Below are 24,607 nucleotides of genomic sequence, written 5' to 3' on the forward strand. Positions count from 1 at the left end.
GGGCTCAAGGATAGCAGGGATTGTGGGGCTGGCGCGGGATCGGGCAGTGTTTCGTTCTGCTGTGCATGGGGTCGCTATGAGTCGGAAATGACTCGACGGCACTTAACAACAACAACAACAACAACACTTTCCATTAGCTCTTATACTTAATGTACAGTTGCATTTATTTCCCATTGGAAAGCATTATTTTGTCCATAATCTTTTCAAATACTCTTTCATAGCATTCCTTCCATTCTTACTCTGAAACTGCCACTAGACCTGTTAGAATCCTTCAGTCTCCATGACCCTTAACCTCTCTTGCGGTGTAATTTACATCTAGTGAAACAAGTCCACTTTGATTAGTTGTGACAGAGGCGTACCCAACCCACTGCCACCGAGTCAGTTCCACCTCGTACGGAACCCCGTAGGACAGAGTAGAACTGCCCCGGAGGGTTTCTGGAGCTGTCCTCTTTCTGGAAACAGACTGCCTTATCTCTCCCACAGATGGGCTGGTGGGTTCAAACTGCCGACCTTTTGGTTAGCAGCCTAATGTTTTAATCATTGTGCCACTGGAGCACCTTCACAGATGCATATACACGTGTCATTCACAGTTTCAACATATAGAACATTTCTTTATGTTCTGTATGTTCAGAAAGCTGCCTTGTGACCTTCTCAGCTGGCACCTTGTCTTCCCCAAAGCCACCCTGGACTTCTGTCACCACGGATTAGTTTTTCCTATTCTAGAACTTCACATAAATGGAGTATTAGCTGGGTATTCTCGAGGTTTTGGCTTTCTTCACTTGGCTGACTGTTTGTGAGGTTCATCCGTGGTATTAACCGTATCAGGAGTGCTTCTTCGTGTTGCCGTGTGGTCTTCCTTGGAGGCTAGGGCTGTTCAGTGGGAAGATTTTGCCTTCCGTGAGTCAGGTAGCGTGCACTCCTTTACTTGTACCGAGAGCTTATGTTTACATGTAACCAGCTCTCACTTTGGACTAGCGTTATTTCAGGTGCAGAGAGTGCAGCTATAGGCTGTGTACCTGAGAGAATTGTTGGGTTGTAATGTCGCCAGTGTGACTGCAGTGTTACTGAGTGCTGCAGAATTGCTCTTCAGAGTGAGTGTCCTAATTTAACTCCCAACAGAAACGGATGGAAGTTCTCACTTCTCCATAATCTTGCTGACAATTTAGGATTGGAAGACGTTACAATTTTTAGAAATTGGATAGGTGTGAAATATCTCATTTTTGTTTTAATGTGTTTTTCCCTGCTTACTAGTAAGTTTAAGCCTCTCATCATATGTTAATTCTCCATTAAGGTCTCCTCTTCTGTGCATTACTTATTCCAGTTCTTTTTATATTTGGGTGGTTTGTCACTTTTTTATTGGTTTTCTGTATATTCTTGATGTATGCGTTGCAGATGCACATACGTGTTGCAGATACATGTTCTTTCCTTTGTGGCTTACCTTCTTTGTGGAAGCCCCCTCCCCCAAGTAGTCTGTTTTATTAATCTTCTAATTTTTTAATGCCCCCCCTTTTTGGTGATTTCTTAGATCTTTCCCTACCTCAAAGACATAAATACAATTTTTTTCCTTCTTTAGTTTCATCTAAGAATTACCTTTCACATATTTAAGCCTTTATCTATAACTTAAAAACAAATATATTGTGCTAAAATATGTATAACAAGCAGTTGACCATTTTAACCATTTTGAAGTGTACAGTTCAGTGACGCTAATTACATTCAGTATGCTGGGCAGCCATCCCCATGATCCATTGCCACAAGGTTTCCATTACCCCAAACAGAAACTCGGGACACTGGGAGCAGTAACTACCCGTTCACCCCACCCCCAGTCCCTGGTAACCAGTAGTGAACTTTGGTATCTGTGCATTTTCCTATTCGGGATATTTCATGTAAATGGCATCATGCAATTTGGTCCCTTTGTATCTTGATTTCTTTCTCTCGGCTTAAGATTTTCGTGGTTTCTCTGTGTCTTAGCATGTCTCGGAACTGTTTCTCTTGATGACGGAATAGTACTGCATTGTATGTGTACCTATTTTGCTCAGCCATTTCTCTGTTGATGGACATTTGGGTGGCTGTTGTCAGCAGCGTTGCAGGGAGCACTCGGGTACAAGTGCTTGCCTCCCCACTTTCAGTTTCTTAGTGTGTGCCTGGGAGTAGAATGGCTGGGACTTTTGTCTTGTTTCAGTTATTTATTTATTTTTGGTTTATTGAGATGTAATTTACGTAAAGTGCATCCATTTCCGTGTACAGTTCAGTGAGTTTTGACAGATTTATGCATTTTGGTGACTACTAGCACAAGATACAGCATGTGCTGTCACCCTCTAAGAATGCTTTTCGTGCCATTTCTAATCTCCCTCGCCGGAGCGCAGTTTCTCTTCCTCACATGGCAGTTTCCCTTCCCCTCATCGGCATGTGGTTTCCATTACCCCCATATGGGTCCATTTGCCGAGCCCTTCTCTGTTTCTCAGCCTTGGAATCCAGTTGTTGTGCAGCTTAGCCCCTTATTTAAACGTTTGTGTTTCTTTCTTCCACTTCTGGTCCATGGAGATGGGAATAGCTTGGTTTCTGCTCCACTATGTCTTTTTAGGGCCCTGGTGACCCAGTGGTTAAAGTGCTGAGCTGCTAACTGAAAGGTTGGCAGTTTGAACCCACCAGTCGCTTTGTGGGAGAATGATGTGGCAGTCTGCTTCCATAAACATTGAACAAAAACAATCAAACCCGCTGCCATCGAGTCAGTCCTGACTCATAGCAACCCGCATGGCGTTTCTAAGGCAGTAAATCTTTACGGATGTAGCTTGCCTCCTCGTCCTTCCATGGAGTGGCTGGTGGGTTTGAACTGCCAACCTTCTGATTAGCAGTCAAATGCCTTAGGCACTATGCCACCAGAGCTGCTAAAGATTACAACTTGGAAACTATGGGGCAGTTCTACTCTGTTCTGCAGTGTCGCTGTGCGTTGGAATCAACTTAACAGCAGTGGCTTTGCTTTGGTCTGGGTGTCCTTTTTAAAAAGGAAGGGAAGGAGGGAGATTTCAGAAATACAGAAGAGTTTATACATACTACCCAAATTTAACAAATACTCATGTTTTGTCCCGTTTGCTTTTTTTTTCCGAAAAAACTTACATGTAACTCAAGCTCAGACATTAGTTCCATTTCAATTCCTCTTTCCCAGAAATAGCTTCTCTTGAAGTTGGTGAGTTCTATTCCCATGCATATTTCATTTTTTAATGTAATACTTAAATATACATGTTCAGGGTACTTTTAATTTTTATATAAATTTCTATCAGTGGAATCATACTTATTTTCACTTACCAGTGCTTTTGGCTATCTGTGTTGATAGAATGTTGTTTTAATCATATCGCTTCATTGCATGAATCTTACTTATCCATTCCTTTGATGTACAAAAAGGTCATTTCCAGTTAACAAATTCTGCTGCGTACCTTTTCCATATCTTGTGTTGTGCATGTCTCCTGGTGCACACATACACGTTTCTGTAGCAGATATGTCTAGAAATGGGATTGTTCAGTAACAGGAAATACGTGTCTTCACCTTACTAAGTATTGCCAGTTATTCTCCAAAATACCTGTTCAGGTTACTTTCTAAACTAGTCGTGTGTAAGATTTTCCGTTTCTCACAGTCTGGCTGGATTTCCTAGCCTAGTGGTTGTAGACGTTCAGTCATTTTCTGATTGCCTTTGCCTGATGACTAGGGAGGTTGGGCATCATTTCTTTTTTACTGACCTTTTGGGTTTTCTTGTTTGTGAGTTGTCCTTAGCCAATTTGTGACTGTTACACTGTTTGATTCTGGAAATAAATTCTTCACCAGTTCTTTGTCTCTTTAAATATATGTTTAGAAATATGTTTTCATTTCTGTGTGTTTTTGGTGGTTAGTTGGTTTGTGTTTCTGTGTGAGGGTGTTTTCAGCGTAAGCTTAGAATGCTTCTCTGAGCAGACGTGTGGAAAGAGTGTGATACCCCCTCATGCTAAATGCACCTTTTCTTCTTTTGCAGACCCTTTGGAGCAGTTGGTCACCATGCTTAGATACTAGCAGGCGCGCAGGTGTATGTCTGTCTTTGACAATGGCAGAGGGCGACAGTAACAAAGAGGTCATCCACTTGAACAGCTTTCACTGCCACCGAGGACAAGGTGAGTGAGTTGTTTGCTTGGCTCTTACTTTCTCCCTTTCTCCCTTTTCTCTCAGTATTTCAGTGAGATGCTTTGTGCCACTTAGAATCCTAAAATGTTTTGTTTTTAAACTTTGGAACATTGGACTTTAAAAACTTCTGTCAGCCTAGAATATGTGTCAAATGGTACTTCTGTGTGTGACACACTGCAGTTGAAGACTCATCCATGAGAAGTAGGTTGAGAAGCTGTTATTTAGCACAAAAGAGCTACACGGGCGCCGTCACTGGACTGTGCGACGTGGGGTTATGGGAACAGGGGCAGTTCTCTGATTTTGAGAGAATGGTGGCTGCAGAGGTCCCCCAGGCACGCGTGACCTAAAAATACTGCAGGTGCTGCTGAGGCATTATTGATCATTTCTTTTTTGCTGGAAGATTCCGGTTAAGCCTCATGAGAAATTTTAGGAAATTTGTTCTTTTTACACATGTTTATGGTTTTACAGTTTTATAGTTATAGTTTTATAGCTAAATTTTAGGGAAATTTATTGATTCATAAAAGAAAGGGCCATTTTAAATGTATATGAAATTTCCTGTCTACTCCTAATTCCTATTTAAACTTGAACTGAAGGAAAAATAAGATGATTCGTAGGGAAGAATCCTTAATATATTCATATTTTGCAAGTAAAAGGTTGTACTAGTTTTGTTTTTTCCCAAAGTATTTTGTGCTTTACGGAGATGATTTCTTTTCCAACAGAGGGCAAATTGTATTTGGCTTTCAGTGCATTTTAAATTTAGCACATTTTATTAAATAAATCGAGCAAAATAAATAAAATTGCTCAACCTGTGCAAATAATGAGTAGAAAACAATGATTTTTAGAATTTTAACAATAGCATGTCATAAATTGATAATGATCGTGGCTGTAATTTTTTGTGATTCAGAAAGTTTTAAATCTTATTTATAACCTGTATATATGATTATTTCCAAATTTTCTAAATGTATATCAAATTAACATTTTTTTTTTTTTCTTAAAAAATTGAGTCTTAAACAATGTTTCTTTGAGAACAGCCAGTTTCTTTTGTCAAATTATTGACTCTGAAGGTGTATCTTCTCTTAGACTAGTTACCTGTACTTTGCATCCATGGCAATGAATTTTTTCAGGTTGTCCTAGAGCAAAGTGGCAGAGTCTGGTTAAAATTAAAAGTAAAGAAAGTTTTTTTTTTTATGGAGGAGGAAGGTAATTTGCATATTGAGAACCACGAATTCCAGAGGATTTTGAACTAAGTGATCCAAAGAGGAGACAATACACAGTGTACGTAAGAAGACAAAAGGAAATTCAGTGAAAATTCAGTGACTGATTGACATTTAGGTAATGGTTTACAGAATTGGGTGCTAGCACATCTCTGATTGATAGGACATTTCTTTTTTACTTTTTTTTTTTTTTTTAATTAGGATTTGGGTGAAGATTTACAGAGTAAATTCACTTTTCATACAGCAGTTCACATATACTTTGTCTCATGTCATTGACCAAAATTTACAATGCAGCAGCTCCCCTCCCACTTCCTCCCCATAGTTACCTCCTCCCAGTGTCCATCCCTTCATACTCTTCTGCACCCTGAGCTATCTCCCTGTGCATAAGCAGTCCTTCCTTCTCCCATGATTGTTCTCTCCAGGGCGTGTGTCTACTTGAGGTAAATGTTTAACTCACATGCCTGTACTTTGTTTGGCTGGAAACCACAGTTGTGGGTTCAATTCCAGACCTGAAGGGCAGCCTAGGGGCCATAGTCTCAGTGGTTACACCAGGCTCCATTGGACCAGCAAACCTGGTCCCCACCTTCTTTTTTTTTTTTTTTTTGCCTTGATAGGACATTTCTTATGTTTTCAAAGTTGTACTGTTTTAAGTTACAAAGTACTCATTAAATTGGGTACACCTGGCCTGGAAACAGTCAGGAAACCCTCCTGTGTGACTGCAGGGAGGACATGTGTAATTCTTAATTTCTTTTTGCTTAAACATGATTTCTGAGAATTGTTTTGGACTTTGCTTGTTAAGCATCAAACAAAACTCTTAAGTAAGTAAGATTTATGTTGTTTTTTAAAATTGTTTACCAAATAATTTTCTCTGAATACAATGGAGAGATACAGGAATGACAGGCTATGTTCCTGGTGCGTAGTTTACTTTTGAGTCAAAATAGAGTTTTAACCTCAGACCTTAGTATAGCCACCATCTTATGCTGGGAATCCTAAATTAACCTGGAGTATCCTGACTCAAAGCATAGAAAGTTGTTTAGTTTTTGTTAGCTGTGTTAATAATTTTTATTAAGCAACCCCCATAGTTTCTTTTCTTTTCCCATCATTTTTATTAAGCTGTATTTACATGTAACAAAATACACGTAATTTAAGTGTATAGTTCAATGACTTTTGACACCATAGAACCACTACTTTAGTCAAGATACAGATTTCCTTGTGCCCTTTGCAGTTAGTCCTCACCACCACTGCCCCGGCCTGAGGGTCGTCATAGAATTGCATAGGGAACCATAACGTATGTACTCTTTTGTGCCTGAATTCTTTTGCTCGGTCTGATTTTTCTGAGACTCATCCTTGTTGTTGCTGTATCAGTAATTAATTAATTTTTAGTTGCTGAGTGCTACTCCACCTTTCTACCTGGAATTCTATACCCAGTGAAAAATTTCAAAAATGAAGGTAAAATCAAGAAAGGTTGAAAGTATAGGGATTAGAAAGACACATCATGTAAATAATAAAACAAAAAAAAGCGCTGGTGTGTCTGTGTACTATCAGATTAAATAGACATCCCAGCCGGAAGTATTACAAGAGATTTCATAATAATGAAAATGTCGATGCACTGGGAAGATACAATATTCTAAATCTCTGTGTACCTAGTAACATGAGAAAATACACAAAGCCAGAACTGACACAACTGAAAGGAGAAGTGGACAAATCCACAGTCATGGTGGGAGAGTGTAACACGTTTCTCTCAGTGACTGAAAGGAGAAGGACATGCAGACATTTATATGGACATGAAAAATTAGAAGGTGGCCAACGAACCTGACATAAAAATATCCATGGAATACTGCGCCCCGTGTGCTTGTTAAAATTGACCATATTTTGAACCAGAAAATAAGTTCCAGGTTTTAGGAGATTGAAATCAGTATGTTCCTCTCTTGGCGTAGCCAAGTGTGTAGTCTCTCTGACTCATTATCTGTTTAGAATGAATGTCCAGGAGGTAGGACTTCCACAGTGGCTGAGTGAGGAGCTTGACCAGTCCCCTCCCTGAAAATCATTGATAAAACTAGACAGAACTGTCAAAAACAACAAAAAATTGGCCAAAGGCATGCAAGAATTGAGAAGCATTTATTCAAGAAAATCTGAATCTGGGTGAGAACAGTCAAAGTATGTGATAATTTAGCCTGAAGCCCCTCCCTTTCCCTCCTCAGCTTTGCCCACCCAGGTCCTTCTAACATGTATGGTGGGAAAGTTCTGCCTGGGTGAGTCGAGGCAGTCCCAGAAGACTGATAGTATAAGGGGCTGGCCTGGTTTGGGCCAGTTGTGGGAAATCCATGGCCAGGAGCCATGTCAAGAATAATGCCAACCTTGATGATGATCACAGAAGGCCAACATTCAGCTGGAACGAGGTTTTGATGCTGGTTAGGGCAAGCAGTAGACCATCCCAGAATTTCAGAGGGAGCTCCAGGAAATTAGATAGCCCAAGGGCACCTTGATAAGCGTCCAGGTATCCTTGCTCATTTGCATACACCAGGCAATACCCATGTGCAGGACAAACCTAGGAGCACCCAGCAAATGCTCATCTCTAGCAGAACAAGAGGCTTTGCTGAGGCAGCAAGTAAAAGCCAGGAGGACAGACTCGGAAGGTGACCTTTGAATGCTTTCTTCAAGCCACACAGATGAATTGGCAAAGGATGGAAGCGTTACTGGCTCAGTGTGTGTAAGTATGTCTGATCAGTCGTTGACTGGCTACCAAGCTTGTGCTGACCCAGGAGTGACTCCTAGGAGTCCGGACTTCAAAGTGAAAACAGGAATTAAAAAAAAAAAATTGAGCAAGCTTGCCGATAGCCAACACCAGCTCTGCAGAATGAGCCCACATAAATGACTGAACAAAGAAACAAAAGCAACGCTAACCGCTGCTCCTGAGGAGAGGGTATCAGGATCCAGAGTTTTCACAGTATATTATCATGAATGTCCAGTTTTCAACCACAAAATAACCATACAAAGAAATAGGAAAATACAACGCATGGGGGAGCTCCCAGTAGAAATTGTCTCTGCGGGACCTAGATGTTGAAGTGAAAATAGACAGAGGAGGGTTCACAGCACTTCTTGTAAGTATGTTCAAAGAACTAAATCAAAACCCAACCCATCAAATTCATTCTGACTCATGGCAGCCCCACATGTCACAGAATAGACTGCTCCGTCGGGTTTTCTTGACTGTAATCTTCACTGGGGCAGAGTGGCAGGCTTTACTTCCACGGTCCCACCTGGTAGGTTCAAACTGTCGACATTTAGGTTAGTCGTTGAGTTTAAACTGTTTCTCCCCCAAAGAGCGCAGAGAACTAAAGGAAGCCATGTTAAAGAATGAACAGTATGACGGTGACTCACCAGATAGAGAATATCAATAAAGAGACAGAAAATATAAAAAAAGAACCAAATGGAGATTCTAACATTGAAAAGTACAATAATCGAAAGGAAAGATTTGGTAATGAGACTCAACAGCAGATGTGAGAAGAATCAGTGAACTTGAAGATGAGTCAGTAGACATTGTCCTGTCTTGTAGAACACAGAAAAAAGAATGGAGGGGCGGGAACTGAGTGTGCCGACCTGTAGTAGTATTCACAGAAGGACAGTAAAGAAAGAAGGGGACAGAAAAAATATTTGAAGAAACGATGGCTGAAAACTTCCCAAATCTGATGAAAAAGGTTAGTATACAAGTCTAAGAAATTTCAGCAGACTCCAAGAAGGAGAAATACAAAGGGATACACACCTAGACACACCCTGCTCAGCTGTCACCTGGCTGTGTGGAGTAGAAGAAATACCAGAATTTGTCACTCATTATACAGACTTAGAAACACACCTCATCTCTGCCTTTGCAAGTACCATATGTCACCAATTTCTGAGCTTTCCTGGGATTCTGCAGCAAAAAAGGAGCTTGTGGGAGACTGTCCCCTTTGCAGTCTGTAGGTTTCAGCCTTCTCCACTCTGTTGAACCACTTGCCACCTGTCATGCTGTTTTCCAGAGTTTTGTTAAAATCTTTTACTTGCTGTTATTGCCATTCCTATTATTTTGTGCTTGCCAGTTTATACTTAAAAAAAAAAAAAAACACCTCCTTTTCTGTGGTTTTAGTGAAGCTTCATGAGTGAGTAGTGTTGATAATTGCTTGGACTCACTCTGCCAGCTTTACCTGCAGTCCTTTATGATGTGCTCAGGGCCCACGTTCAGTTCCTGTTGCATGTACTGCTTTTCTGTGAAGTGTAGTTGTGTTGTAGTGAAAAGAGCATGGAACTCGCAATCAGTGTGTCAAGCATTGTAATAAGTGGACTTTTCATGTGGGCTGTCTCAACTGTTAACCCTTTTTACTGTTGAGGCAGTGAGTGCTTAAAGAAGTTAAGTGATACATGCTGTTGGGAGGTGATGGAGCTGGAATGGAACCCAGGTCGTCTGAACTAAGATCCCACAGGCTGCCACACCAACCATCACCCCAGCTTTGTTGCAAGAATAAAATGAGATAATTGGGTTTAGATTGCTTTGCAAATTGTAGTGAGCTGTCAAATGTATGAGCACTGGGGAAGAACTGTGATGAGGAACTGGAAAAGTTAGAATAATGATGCCTCTTTTTATTCTTTCTCTTCTCCTCTTTGAAATTTTTTAACTTTTCCACTAGGACTCTCAATGCATTTTCTTTTTACTTTCCATTTTAACCTTTAACATTCCCATGGATCTAGATGGGGTGTGTGTGGGGGTGGAACCTAGTCTGTGCACCCAAATTACAATAAAAAGTTACTCCCTCCCCCCAAAAAAGCTAGTCTGTGTTACCTACTAATTCATATCTAATGTGACATATCTTAGAGCAAATAAAAGGAAGTGGAGGCCTTAATCATAATTACTCCATCTGGATGGTTAATTTAACTCCAGTTATATTTAAAAGGAAAGTGGGAAAGTTAAATAGCCTACTGTCATACATGCTCAGTGGGTGGGTGTTGGGGTGAAACACTGAAATGTTTGTTTAAATGATGCTTAAGGTTTAAAATTTGCTTAAGGTGAGCAAATACCAGTATTTTAAGTATTACATGAAAATTCTGCTATTTTTGAGTAGTACTCTTTTCAGACCTGTCATCCTCCATTGCCTGGAGGAACAGAAATGGTTTGAAAGGATGTGATACCACTTCTAAGAAATTTATGGTCAAGAAGATTTTATCAACAGCATTTTCCAACATAGTATAAGAACAAGTTGATAGTCTTGAGCATAGTAATTCTCACGTTTTTTCTAGCGATTCCCAAAATACACTATTGGTAAAGACCAACATGGAAACATGGTTCTTAATGCTGAAGTGCACACGCTGCTTAAGGAGCTAGGTTGACATACCAGTAGCCATGAGCTTAACTTTAGGTTTGATACTTTGCAGGCCAGAGTTGGGTTAAGGGCTGTGGTCGTGCTGGTCTGCCAGTAATAGTGTTCTCTGCCTTCCTGCAGACTGGATCAGTCTCAGAGATGGGCCCATCACCATATCTGACTCCTCTGACGAGGAAGGGATTCCAATGCTGGTCACCCCAGTTCCTCAGCAGCATGAAGAAGAGGACCTGGATGATGTCATCCTGACAGAAGTGAGTTGGCTGCACCTTCCCATGGGGAGGCTTCATTGCGAGCTGATGATCTGATTCTCAAGCCACTCTGTGGTGGGCGCTGGGGCCTTGAGGAACAGCCGGTCTGCGTTTCTGAGGGCAGCGTGCTTTTCACCCCAAGTGAGGTCCACTTAGCTTTAGAGTGGGCCATAGAGGCCATGTGTTTTGTTCTGTTTCTGTACTGACCTTCAACACCATCACTCTGACAATTCAGGCACTGGTTGACACTTCTACAACTGTTAACAACGTTGTGATGGCTTATACTGTCAGAGAGATCTCATCTCCCCTCAGCACTCTGCATTTTGCAGAATCATCCAGGATATTTTTGCACTGATTTTTTTGTATGAATTTGATAATCAGCTTTTCTAGTTCCAAAATTAGATAGTTGATAGATGGATCAGTAGACACGAATGGGGGATTATCTAATTCAAAGCACATCTTGATCTTACTTTCATAATCTTTAAAAGTTGAACCTTTGTAACTAAGAGCAAGTTTAGTCTTGCCCTTGAGCCTAGTCCCCTTTTACATCCTTAGCTTCAGAGCACTTGGATTTTTCTTACTATAAATCTAAAACATTGTTATGTTAATTTGTGGTTATTTTTTCTGTTGCTTTTGTAAATGGCATCATTTCTTCTGTTGTACTTTTATTGCTTTATTTTGTTTGTTTTATTTAGAATTGTATTGGGTTTTATGTTACGTTCATATTCCATCACCTTATTTTTATTTTCTACAGTAGCTTTTCAGTTGACTCTCTTACATCCTTGAGATGACAGCCGGCCTGTCTTCAAACTGTAACTCAAGCTTTAATCTATGGCCACATTAGTTCTTACTATAGTTTGATCAAATTTCATTAACATAAATGTGAAAAGCAGGTTGTATTTGAAGAGGTAGTTTTTGTTTCTTTCGTATCTCAAGCTCAGTGTAATTACATAAGGAGGCATAGACGTAGGAAAGAAGTTGACCATTATTATTATTAAAATTTCATTTTTTCTTAGACAAATAAACCTCAGACACCACGACCCAATCTCATCAAACCAGCTGCCCAGTGGCAAGATCTGAAAAGATTGGGAGAAGAAAGGCCTAAACAGTCTAGAGCAGCATTTGAATCAGATAAAAACAGCTATTTTTCAATGTGTAACAACCCATTGTTTGATTCCGGGGCACAGGATGATTCTGAGGATGACTATGGAGAATTTCTGGATCTTGGGCCTCCTGGAGTCTCTGAATTCATAAAGCCAAGTGGCCAAAGAGGAAGAGAACCCCAACCTGGACCAAGTCACGGCCAAGCCTCAAATGACATCGGCGATCCCAGATCAGAGAAGAAAGTTGTCTTGGAAGACAGTAGCCTTCTTTCCTCAGAAAGCGAGCCCCTCAGCCAGTCATCGGAAGAGTCGGAAGCAGGGCCGGGAGAGTCGGCTGCAGTGGCAGGTGACCAGGCCATTGAGGAGCGCTGCTGGCTGGAGCGCCCCCACTTCCAGCCTCCAAACCAGGAGATCCGTGATGAGGGCTGCTGGCTAGAGCGCCCCTACTTCCAGCCTCCAAAGCAGGAGACCCGTGAGGAGGGCTGCTGGCTGGAGCGCCCCTACTTCCAGCCTCCAAAGCAGGAGACCCGTGAGAGGACAAGCCAGGTGGTTCGTCAGGAGCTGGGCCCCCTGTGGTATCAGCACGAACCCCCAGGGCCTGCTTTCCCAAGGCCGGAGCCCCAGCAGGATGGGATTCCAGGTCCCTCATCCCCTCAGCCTGCCCATCCTTTAGGAGAACTTGAAGACCAACAGTTAGCAATAGACGATGACCAGCCTGGGCCGGCCTTTCCACTTCAGGGATCACAGGAGCCCAACTTGGGAAACATTTGGGGCCAAGGAGCTACTGAAGTAGATCAAGAACTCATTGCACTATTAGTGAAAGAAACGGTAAGTTTAACTTGACCAGGTAAATAATTGTAGATACCAGATAATAATACTTTTATTGCGAAAATGTGTGTGTGTATATGCTTCCTGAAGATTTTCCTAGGACCTGTGGTATCTGAGAGAAACTCTGAACACACATGGAAATCGAATTGTGATTCTTTAATCTCGGCTTACACCCCAGAGTGGCTTCTGGGGCTCTAGCCACAGATTGGGGTGCCCTTGTGCTATCCTAACAGCAGTCTCCTCGGTTTCTTAAAAGGCCTTGAGTTGACTCCAGATTGTAAACGCTAAAGCCCGTATACCCGGATCATCTGGAGCCATTCTCATCCGCTAGGGCCATGCTGTCCAGTTTGGGAGCATGGGCCCCATGTGGCTCTTTCAATTTGAATGTCTTAGAATTAAATAAAATTAAAGATTTTCTTTTCAGTTACACTAGTCACATTTTAAGTGCTCAGTAGCTGCACAGGCCTGTGGCTGTTTTTGTTGTCCTTATTGTCCAGTAGGCCCCTGACTCATGGCGGCCTGTGTGTCACACAGTGAAGCTGAGCTTGGTACTGCTTTCTTGACTAAGCTTTACAGATGCAGTTTGCCAGTCTTTCTTCTGTGGCGATGTTGGGTGAATTCGAACCATCAACCTTTAGGTAAAGGCAAATTGTAACCTACTACTTGTGCCCCTGGTCGTCTTAGCTAATGGCTACCATGTTGGAAAGCTCAGAATAGAATATCGCTGTCATCGTACAAAGTTCTGTTAGTGGTGCTGATGTAGAGAGTAACACTTAGTTTTACATCTTTTGGTCTTTGATTAAGTCTGCTTCATCTAAGGCCTTTCATCTGAGCTACTAGGTTGTGTCTGCTTGAGGATGGGCACTGGATTCTACCTTGTCTTTTGTGTCCCTCTGGGCAGAAACGCTCAGTGTTGAGAGAATGGAGAATGAAGAATGGATATGCATAATGGGAACAGGGGACCAGGGATCTGTAGGGCCCGTCTAGATCACGTGGTCTCTGTGGACTGAGGAACCTGGGAACCTAGTGCTGAGTTTTAAGCCAAGCTCAGACCTGCCTTGCTTATCTTTAGTTGTTTTCTATCCTCTTGGCCTCCTGGCTTGTATTGCTGTTAGAAACCGTCTGGTGAATGAGATACCAATACTGTTCTTAATATCTTTCCAGGAAGCAAGATTTCCAGATGTAGCAAATGGGTACATTGAGGAAATAATTCATTTGAAGAAGTACTACGATTTGAATGTGTAAGTATACCAGCGTGTCTCTGTAATCAACCTGTTAGAGCAGTTCTAAATCAGTCACAGACTGTTTTCTGGACCTTGTGGAATACTGCTTGGTTATGAGATTAAGGAGTTCCACTGTTTCAAAGCACCGAGGCTACCTGTATTTTTTGTGTGTTGGTCGGATGTTAAAAGCCATTGTCTTCCCTACAGTCGGAACAGTATGTTCTGCTTATTTGGAGGAATAGATGGAAGCATTTCTTTAGTTTTTGTTATAAAAGTAACAAATATATTTTTTTTCTTTAAAATAAAAGTGTCCTGAAGAGTACACACTGCAAAATGAGTCTTTCTTTGGGCCCTTTCCCTCCTTTCTAGTCTGCACAGGTGAGATAGTTGTACATGTGTAAAGAGTGGGAGAGGACTGAAATTAATCACCTTTTCGAGTTCAGTGCAGACTTTTTTAAAATGAAGCAAAAGAGGTAGTACCTCTGTCCTCTAAGGTGACGTCCTGAGCAGCGGGACTAGCCAAGAGCCAGGTGGGAGCCCGCGTGAGCTTGCACAGCCGAGCTGACTCCAGTGGAGCGGAAACAGGGCCAGAGCCGAGTGAGCTGGCTGCGGGCTTTGCTGTAGCTGACTCAGTCATCTTAAGGTGCTGCCTCTCCGTGGCCTTTTGATGTCACCAGCTGGTTATTTTAAGCAGGAGGGACCTTTTCACTGGAGCCCTCATATGGCAGGCAGTCTGCTGTGGCTGCCTACCTGAGACTTTTCACTCACATTGTGATGCTACTTAAATTGGATCGTGGCAGGAACATCTATCTAAGGATAAAAAGGAATGCTTAGCAGGAGTGCTTTTTTCTGTTAGCCTATCAGGTCAGATCAAGCAGGAAAAAATACAAGTAGACAGGCCGTGTTTGAGTCCTGACGGGCTGGCCCACAGCCTTTGTCCTAGGGAGCAGATACTGACAAGTTGGGTTGTAGCTTGTTTCTTTAGAAGGGAAGCCTTGTCCTTAATTATCTATCCTACCAATGTCATTTAACCTCTAGGAAAGTTCTGTTGGTAAGGGTAGAGGAGATATTAAAATAGAAATGAATTTGGACATTTCCCAGTGAGGACCTCGGATTTCTGCCGGGTAGAATGCCTACTTGGCAGCATTTCAGTGAAGTTTTTTATATGGTTGAACATCTGTTGCATTGAAGATGAATTGATGAGGGATGTACCCCTGAAATATGTATGTATTTTATTCAGAAATTATCATTACTGTTGTACTTCTATAGCATATACTTTAGGAAGCACATAAAAATAGAACGCTTTAGAGGATATGATTAAGAAGTAGAAATAGAAGTTTTAATACTTTGTTCTAACACCTCAGTAGATTCCCTTCCATGCCCCCCCCCCCCCCGAGACTACAGGCTTAAGCCAGGGGTGAATGACCATTCTGCCAAAGAGCAGTCTTCTGCTGGACCTTGTTATCTTCCACCAATTCCTGGCACCTCATGGTTTGTTCGCCTTTGGTAGCCACTGTTACCAGATTGTTAGAGATACATGTGTTTGAAAGAGAAGAGCTAGTCTGGGTCTAGTTTGTAATGATGCCCAGATGTCTGTGTGTGAGGAGCTGGTTGGAATAGCAGGCTCTCCCCACAAATGCGGTCCTCGTAATTGTGGCTGACTCTCAGGTCAGCCTTCAAACAGCTGTGTAACCTACAGCAGACGGCAGCGTGTGTTGTTATGGGAGGTGCTATGGAGTTGGTTTACAACTCACCGGAACCCCATATGACAGAGTAGAGCTGCCTCAGGGTTTTCTAGGCTCTCACCTTTATGGGAGCGGATCACCAGGTCTTTGTCCTAGGGAGTGCTGGGAGTTTGAACCACCAAACTTTTCGTTAGCTGAGTGCGTATCTGTTGTGTTGCCAAGGCTCCTTATACCAGTATAGACTAGGATAGACGTCACCTTTAAAGATAGTGGTTTTAAAGGAAAGTGTTGTCAGAATTCTTGGCAGGGGTGTCTCTCCACTTGTGACAACTATTTGTATGGGAAGAGGCATCTTTCCCCACTTTGGCCCTCTGGAGAAGCCCTCGTAGTACAGGAGTTAAGTAATTGGCTGTTAGTCAAAAAGTCAGCAATTCGAACCCATGGGAGAAAGATGTGGCAGTCTACTTCTGTAAAGATTACAGCCCTGTATTCTACCCTGTGGGGCAGTTCTACTCTGTCCTGTAGGGTCACTATGTGTTGGAATCGACTTATGGCAGTGGGTTTGATTTGGGTTTATTCATAATTTTCTTGACAACTGGTAAATCCTGTTCATACAAATTCTCCAGTTCAATACAGTTTAACCAGAAGTGATTTCAGTGGCTTCATTATGTTGGCACCCGAGTAGCAGACCTCAGAGGAGCCTGCGGTCCTCGATCAGGGTCATTGCCTGTGAAACCAGCGAGCAGAAGTGGAATTTCAGTGTCGCTGGTTTCTGTGCGTCGCTTGTTTAATTTGGCGGCACTGCAAGATTGAGTTCCTTGATGGGCAGGCCGACTGACATGTGAGACTTGGGATTTTCTGTTTGAACCTTGCATTTGAATCAGTGGGCAGCTGTGGGGTTTGAAAGTAACATTTTTTGTTTTTGCAGACTTTGTAATTTTCTTCTGGAAAACCCAGATTATCCAAAGAGAGAAGACAGAGTCATTATAAACCCCAGCAGCAGCCTGCTTGCCAGTCAAGACGAGACAAAGGCAAGTGTGGTATTCTTGTTTGGCCAGCTCTGCCTGGAAATGGACTGCTCCTTCCATCATTTGTAGGGGAAGAAGGTGCCTTGTCAGGGCACAGTTTTCAAGACCAGCAGGGAAAGCAGGAGCTCAGAATATGTTTATCCTCGGGGGTAGTCCCAGTCTGAGCCGCTTTGAATCAGGATTTTGAAGCTGTTCAGTCTGGTTCAGTCATGGCCAGTGAAGCGACACCAGAACAATTATGAATTTTAAAATGTGGGTGAATTGGAACAGGAGAGTTATGGGTTCAAGTCTTGCTAGGAATTTAGCCTCCCTCCTAGAAAACAAGGGCAGCATGCACATTACGTAGCAACCAAACCTTGTGACTGGCTGAGTCGAAAGCAGTGGTGCCTGGCTCAGAGGTGCCACCATGCCTCTTTGAGTGTGTGCTGCCCTCCCCAGACCAAGCAAAATCTGGTCTCCCGCATCCGGCTCCTGAAAGGGCTCGCCACATGTCTTCCTACACTCTCATTCCAGGGCTCACCCTGGAACCAGATCACCCAGATTGGAAAAATTAGAGTCTGTTGTGGTTTCTGCTTCTCTAGCCGTGACTGAACCAGTTAAAACCGGTTTAGAACCTTGCTTTGAACTCCATGTTTAATACACATTAAATATAGATCTGTCTTTTGTTGTAACTCTGTCTTCCCTTTCTGATGAAGAATTCAACAGATTTTCCGTGTCTTTAATCCCTCAAAGCAAGTTCCTAAAAAGGAGTAAGATTTGGCCAGGATTCTTTGTATCATTTTAGAGGTCTTTTTTTAAAAAAAAAATACCTCAGTATGGAAATTTCCAAGCATACTGAAAAGTTGAAAGAATTTTGCGTTGAACACTTACATACCTATTACCGGTATGACTGAAGGTTAGTGTTTTACTGTAGCTCCTTTATCGTGTGTCTGTCCCACTGTCCATCAGTACTTCTTTTTTAATAAGATGTTTCATGTAAATTCAAGTATAAATACCATTCCCCCACATAAATATTTTACCATGCAGCTAATTGACTAGAATTCAATGTCTGATTATAGTTTTTTTTTTTTTTTTTATGTAAAATACACGCATAGTGTGTTGTTGTTGTTGTTGTTACGTGCCGTCGAGTCGGACCTGACTCATAGCGACCCCGTCCTTGGTTTGCTGAGGCGGTGTCACTACGGAAGTAGATTGCCTTATCTTCCTTCCGAGGAGTGGCTGGTGAGTTTGAACCACGAGCCTTCTGGTTAGCAGTCAAGTGTCTTCGCCACTATACGTATACCTGTGTAACCAAGTCCTATATCAAAATAAAGTTTGTTTTTTAAAAACCTTAATCATTGCCCTCATTTATGATCAGAATGAGCATTTGTGTGTTAGATGGTGAAGAAGCATTGGTTCTGACCAGCTCCTTCGGGGTCCATTGTTTGACCTGCCTGCTCCCCACAGGTTAGGGTCACTATCTCTTTCACATATTCTGTAGCAGGAAGAAAACGTTCTTTCTAAACATTTGATGCATAGGAGGTGCCTGAAGCACTGTGTTCCAGTCCCCAGACACACATTTTTACCAACTCTGAGTGCCAGGCACCATTTCCTCGTCTCTGTCACAGGCTGCACGCTGCTTACAGCGTCATTGTGGCACCACGTGTGATGGTTCTGTAGTGCGTGCTTCTGCACAGGAACCCCTGTTCTGGTCTCTCCTGTGGAACTTCTCCACCGGAACCCCTCTCTCTCCTGGAGTATGTGCTTCTCCGCAGGAACCTTGCATTAGCAATTCCCTTGGAAAACACACTACCCAGCCTCTAATTGTGTGCTTCTCTCTGGTTTCAGTTGCCTAAAGTCGACTTTTTTGACTACTCCAAGTTGGCTCCTCTTGACCAGCGCTGCTTCATCCAAGCTGCTGACCTCCTGATGGCTGACTTCAAGATGCTCAGCAGTCAGGACATCAAGTGGGCCCTGCACGAGCTCAGAGGACACTATGCAATCACCCGAAAGGTGCTCTCTGGGGGCTTCCTGTGGGTCACATCCAGAGTGCTCCTTGTGCTAACAAAAGGAAGAGTCAGTTTGCAGAGGTTGGGTGGGTGTGCAATGGCACAGAACTGAGGAGTTTGTCGGGGGGAGGAGTAGAAGTGCTTGGTGAGGAAGAGCGGCCTGAAATCAGAGCTTAGAATCAGGGATATTACGGTCTGGCCCTAGGTCTGTGGAGTGTAACCCGTTCTACAGTGGAATGCGCTGGGTGGGGGGGCTGGCCTGTGGAAGATGGGTTTTAGTCCTGCCCCTCCCCAGTTGGCTTCCTGACTTGAAGCATCAGGTCACTCAGCCATCGCCCAGGTGGCTCACCTGTCACTTGAGGTGAAGTATATAAAGAGCCCAGGGTGACCTGACAGGACAGAGTGGCTCCCAATTTTTCTCCCGTGGTCTTAACATGAGATACAGTTGAGGTCCTCGGTCCCAGGTTCAGAAGGGCACTGGGGGTTTGTGGTGATGCACCTTGCACAGTGCTGGTTTCATGGTGTAGGTACCCAGGACAGAAGAGTGGGTGCCGACTGAGTCCTTGGGCCCTCCCCTTGGTCTCTCCTCTGCTGTTAGATCCTCTTCTCCTACTCTGGTTCTTGTAATTCCCAGCATGCACTGATTTCTTTTTTCTGGAAGAGACAGACATGGAGTTACTTTAATGGTTAAAATACCCACTGGCTCTTACCTGCAGGAAGGTGAACCTCAGGTGAATGTGGCCTCATTCAAGGGTGACTGCTTCCCTGAAGATTGCCGGGAGAGCAGGGCAGCTATCCACAGACTTGAATTGTAGGTGAAATTAGTTTGAAGGGAACACAGAGCGAGTGTTCTCTTCTTCTGCATGTTAGCCTCCTGCACTGTGCACATGCTGTCATTGAAAACGAATGAGCTTCCTCAGAGGACCACGACCACGGGACAGAAAGGGCGCTACATGTCTGGGCTCTGCCAGCCTCTTCACTGTGCCAGTGGTTTCTTCCCACCTGCTCTCAGCTCTTAGGAGCCTGGATAGAAAGTACAGGGGCAGCGGGGACAGCTCCTGTGATGTGGCTGCAGCCTGTCATCCTCAGTTAGGTTCCAGCCCCGAGCTGGGCCACCACCCTGGGACCAGTGAGCAGATGCTGTTCCCCCAGAGGTTGGTCAGAACACTGCCCGCACACTCTCTGTGGGGCACGGTGTAGGGTTTTCCGGCTGTTCTGCACTTCTTCGGTAGACTCCGTTTAGTCCTGAGTGAGGCAGCTTAGTGTCGGCGGTGGTCCTGGCTTCCTGCTGTTGCTCTGCGTGATCCTGGGGACTGCTTTTTCTACTTGCAGGGCTACTTGGTTCTTTTCATTCATCCTTTCCTTGTCCCTTTCTTCAATTTTCCAGCACTTTATGTTTTTTCTGGTGTCTGGTATTGGGTAATTGAGAAGTGTATGTAGGATTCGAAGTGGGGTGGAGTTGTGCTGTTTGAATTGAAGAGGGCAGGAGGAAAACGTGATGTGCTCAGAACTGAGAACTCTGCCCTGTTCTGTGCAAACAGTGTGTAAGAACTGTTTCCTTTAGAAAGTGACTGTCATGTGGACAGGTGTGTGGTAAACATACCCAGCCAGCATTTTGAACTAGCATGGCTTCTAGATGCACCCCCGGCATGATGCTGGCTTAGGGACAGCTCTGTTGTCACTGTTCAGACACGGCTACAGCTGCGTATCCGTGTCCACACACACACGTTCTTTGTAATGGAAAGCATCAAACATACATAGAAGTAAAGATTGCATTATAATGAGCTCCATTACCCATCATTCAGCTTCAGTAATTACCAACTCTTGCCCAGTTTTGTTTCATCCAGAGCCCTCCCCAATTGATCCCCTTCCAGAATGTTTTGAAGCATATTCTGAACTTTTTTTTTTCATCCATTGGTATTTCAGTGTGTGTCTTTAAAAGGTAAGGTCTCATTTCTTTAAAAAAATAGTCAAAATATAATGGTCACACCTTAAGACTTAGCACGAGATCCTTAACATCATCAAAAAACCAGCCAGTGTCAAATTTATCTGAATGTGTGAAAAATACTTCTCTTTAATGGCTTGTGTTACTTAAATCTCATTTAATATCTAAATTCTCTCTCTTCCTTCCCCCTTTATTTGTTCTTGCAGCTTATATGTTGAAAGGGTTGTGTTTGTCTGTAGTACTTTAGACTCTGGATTGCTGGTGGCACCCCACAGTGCCATCTAACTGGTTCTTCCCTCTGTATCTAGCTGTCCATCCAGTCAGATGGAGAACCTTGCTCTAGCTTAGGTTTGATTTCTTTGGGGGGGGTTTTGGGGGCCTGGAGTTAGCTCCAGTTCTGCCGTTTGTTAGTCTTGACTTTGAGTAGTTACCTGCCTGGCTGAGCCTGTTTTCTTTCACTGTGTGTTGGCCCTCTGGAGTTAGTAGCACATAGAATTCTCATAACACAGAACCCAGCCTAGATCAGGTTTCTGTTCCCATCCCTTCTATTTGTTTCTGTTTGCTGTAGAGTAACTTTTCAGCTTTTGTGTTTAAAAATTTCTCACCGTGTGCTGCTTGATGCTGTCTGAATCAGAGTCCGTCCTTCAAGTACAGTTGCAGGCCCTCTGATGGCTCAGCCTTGGTAAGCTTGGAGCATTGAGTCTGAGCTGGAGAGGCCCAGGACCAGAGAGGCCTGCTCTCCTTTGCAGTGTCATGGGGCCCTGTGTATGTGCAGTTGTACGTATTTGTGTAGCTCAACTCTTTTTTTTTTTTTTTAAATTTGTTTTTGTTTTTGAGAATACCTCCAGGAGAACATACACCAGTTGAACAGGGTACAAGTCAGTAATTGACGTGAATACATTCTTTGAGTTGCACAACCGTTCTCCCCTCCTTTTCTGAACTGTTCCTTTCCCAGTAACTGAACTCACTTCTGCTCCCTAAGTTTCCTGTCTGTCTAGTTGCCGTTGTCATTTTGTTGCCATATAGATAGTCCTTAAAAGAGCCTGTTGCCCAGTGTAGGCATTCTTTACTGGTTCACTTAAACTATTTGGTTTACAGAAGACTTTAGAGGTATTTTGGTTTTGTTTTAAAGATACCTCAGGTTTAAAGGTTTAAAGATAACGCTAAGTGCTTTTACCAACTAAGTAAAGGTAGACTTTAAACCCCACAACTGGAAATGTTTCTTTTTATCAAATGAATTTTTTTTTTGTAGTCTCAAAAATAGTGCTAAGATGCTCCTTTGTAATCTTTTACTGAGGTCACGCCCGTCTGTGACCTCTTCCTTCTCCTCTCCAGAGGCAGCTCTGCACTTGTGTCTGCTCCTCTGGTATTTACCGCCATGTTCATGGACATACGCTTGGTTTGTCGAACAGTTTGTAGCTTTCTCTGAAAGCAAGTGAGGATTCTAGTCTTAGACATGCGTGTGCTCATCTTTTCTGTGGAGTTAGACATTCATAACTTGTGCTAAATCACATTTCAGAGTTCTCGTTCCTGTGACTGTGGGAGTACTCACTGCTCGGCCAGGTAGTAGAGGACCGGAATTTACTGGTTCACATGGAGTTAAAATTCTTGCCTCGGTTTCTCATGTGCTGTGCTTTGCTTTTTGTTTTTTTTTTCCTCGACTCTAAATCTTTCTGGCGCAGTGGCTAAGCACTCAGCTGCTAACTGAAGGGTCGGCGGTGTGAGCCCAGCAGCCATTAACTCGGGAAGGAGGTGGCCGCCTGCCTCCTGATCTAGGCTGGGTTCTGTGTTATGAGAATTCTATGTGCTGCTAACTCCAGAGAGCCATCACACAGTGAAAGAAAACAGGCTCAGCCAGGCAGGTAACCCCCTTGGAGACCCCCGGGTTTCTGCTTTCTCCTGCAGAGTCTCTGTGAGTCGGAATTGACTCAACAGGACCAGGTTTGGTTTTTGGTTTTCAAACCTGTCCATACGTAACGATGCCAAGGCACAGTTCTCATTACAGTTTGGCATATTGCCAAACCTGTCGGTTAATCTCTGGGTTAGTTTGTTCCTGCGTCTTCTCCTCCTCCAGCCTGGTCTGACCATCCATCCCTGCCAGCTGCACAGCGGTCATCCTGAGATTTGCCCTTGGCACTGTCTCTAGAATCGACTTTGCCTCTCTTGTGTCTGATTCGTATGCCCTAGATCTGATCATTTTCCCTTTCTTGGTCTGCACGCTCACGTGACTGACCATTTCACTGGGTTGAAAATTACTTTCCCTCAGGATTTTTCTTGAAAATTCTGCTGCCGAGGTGACCCACTTCTTTGGCTCCAGCACAGGATAGGCCACATGGGAGGGTATCAGTGGGCACTACGGTCCTTTCCCTCCTAAGGCTTACAGGGTCGCCATCCTTGGGAACTCCCTCTGCTCTTGGGCTTCTCTGTCTGATGGCATTCTGGGGTCGCTGCTCTAGGCTTCTAGTTCTCAGCTACGGCACGGTTTCCACTGTCACCTCTGTCTGCCTGACGTTCTCCCGCTCTGGCCTTGACCTCCTTGCATGCTGCACGGTCTCTGGCCGCAGTTTCTGTGTCATCATCAACGTGCCCAATGATAGTCCTTCCTCCCTTAAAGGTGCTTTGGCCATTGGCACAGATGTCTTCAGGATCTTAACCAGCTATAACCTTGATTCTCAAAACTAATTACCTTGAGTAGGTGTCACCTTGGGCTTTAGGAATGTGAGCATGCTGTGGGGAGGGGGAAACAGATACCAGCCAACAGTGACAGGAGGTTTTTCCTTGAGCATCTCTTGTTCCATGTTCCTCCCGCTGGGCTCTGCTAGTGCTTGGTCTGTGATGTTACCAGGCGAGGCCCTAGAATGCCGGGACCAGCAGAATACACAGATTGCCATCCGGTTGGAGAGAGAAAAAAAGCATGAGTAACAGAGTTATGAGTCCTAACACGGGGGAGAGAAGAAACGGAGATGGGCTTAGCTGAGCACTGTCTGGAAGAAGCAATGCTGTAGCCTGAGGGGCCACCCGTGTGAAGGCTCAGAGGCAAGATGAGGTCTCGGTACCCCTGGAGCTCTCAGTGTGGCACGACTGGCAGGTCTCCAGAGAAAGGAATTTGATTCAGTGATCTGATGTTATCTGGTCTACTTAACTAGACCTTTAATGTTAAGATAAGTGCTGATTGTTAATGTTATAGCTATTAAAGTAATTTGTAGACAGCATTTTGTTTTAAGGTAGTTTGAGAAGTACACATTTATGCTGAACTGTTAGTGTTATATGAGGGTTTTCCTGCTAGTTAGGAAAAGTGTTTAAATGGACCAAGGTTAACTTGTCAGGGCTTCTATGTTCTGTGACAGTGGACCCTCTGTGTGCTGTGGCAGTGTGGACCTGCTGTGTGCTGTGGTAGCGTGGACCCTCTGTGCTGTGGCAGCGTGGACCTGCTGTGTGCTGTGGCAGCGTGGACCTGCTGTGTGCTATAGCAGTGTGGACCCTCTGTGTGCTGTAGCAGCATGGACCCTCTTTGTGCTGTGGCAGTGTGGACCCTCTGCTGTGGTAGCGTGGAGCCTCTGTGCTCTGGCAGCGTGGACCCTCTGTGCTCTGGCAGTGTGGACCCTCTGTGTGCTGTGGCAGCGTGGACCCTCTGTGTGCTGTGGCAGTGTGGACCCTCTGTGTGCTGTGGCAGTGTGGACCCTCTGTGTGCTGTGGTAGCGTGGACCCTCTGTGCTGTGGCAGTGTGGGCCCTCTGTGTGCTGTGGTAGCATGGACCCTCTGTGCTGTGGCAGCGTGGACCCTCTGTGCTGTGGCAGTGTGGACCCTCTGTGTGCTGTGGTAGCGTGGACCCTCTGTGCTGTGACAGTGTG

At 43.9% G+C, this 24,607-nt stretch overlaps 1 protein-coding gene across 1 annotated transcript in view; it reads left to right on the forward strand.

The window, feature by feature from the left end:
• The first annotated feature begins 4,069 nt into the window (after nucleotides 1-4,069).
• Nucleotides 4,070-24,607, forward strand: part of RNF216 (ring finger protein 216) — a 43,587-nt gene continuing 23,049 nt past the window's right edge. Inside the window, exons 1-7 of the mRNA XM_007942803.1 lie at nucleotides 4,070-4,136; nucleotides 10,829-10,959; nucleotides 11,973-12,413; nucleotides 12,528-12,887; nucleotides 14,052-14,128; nucleotides 16,724-16,826; nucleotides 18,651-18,815. Of these exons, the coding sequence (XP_007940994.1) occupies nucleotides 4,070-4,136; nucleotides 10,829-10,959; nucleotides 11,973-12,413; nucleotides 12,528-12,887; nucleotides 14,052-14,128; nucleotides 16,724-16,826; nucleotides 18,651-18,815 (1,344 nt within the window). The remainder of the gene's footprint in view (nucleotides 4,137-10,828; nucleotides 10,960-11,972; nucleotides 12,414-12,527; nucleotides 12,888-14,051; nucleotides 14,129-16,723; nucleotides 16,827-18,650; nucleotides 18,816-24,607) is intronic.

The sequence above is a fragment of the Orycteropus afer genome, unplaced genomic scaffold, assembly GCF_000298275.1.
Source record: "Orycteropus afer afer isolate SDZICR_OR568_19922 unplaced genomic scaffold, OryAfe1.0 scaffold00006, whole genome shotgun sequence".
NCBI classification, from domain to species: domain Eukaryota; kingdom Metazoa; phylum Chordata; class Mammalia; order Tubulidentata; family Orycteropodidae; genus Orycteropus; species Orycteropus afer.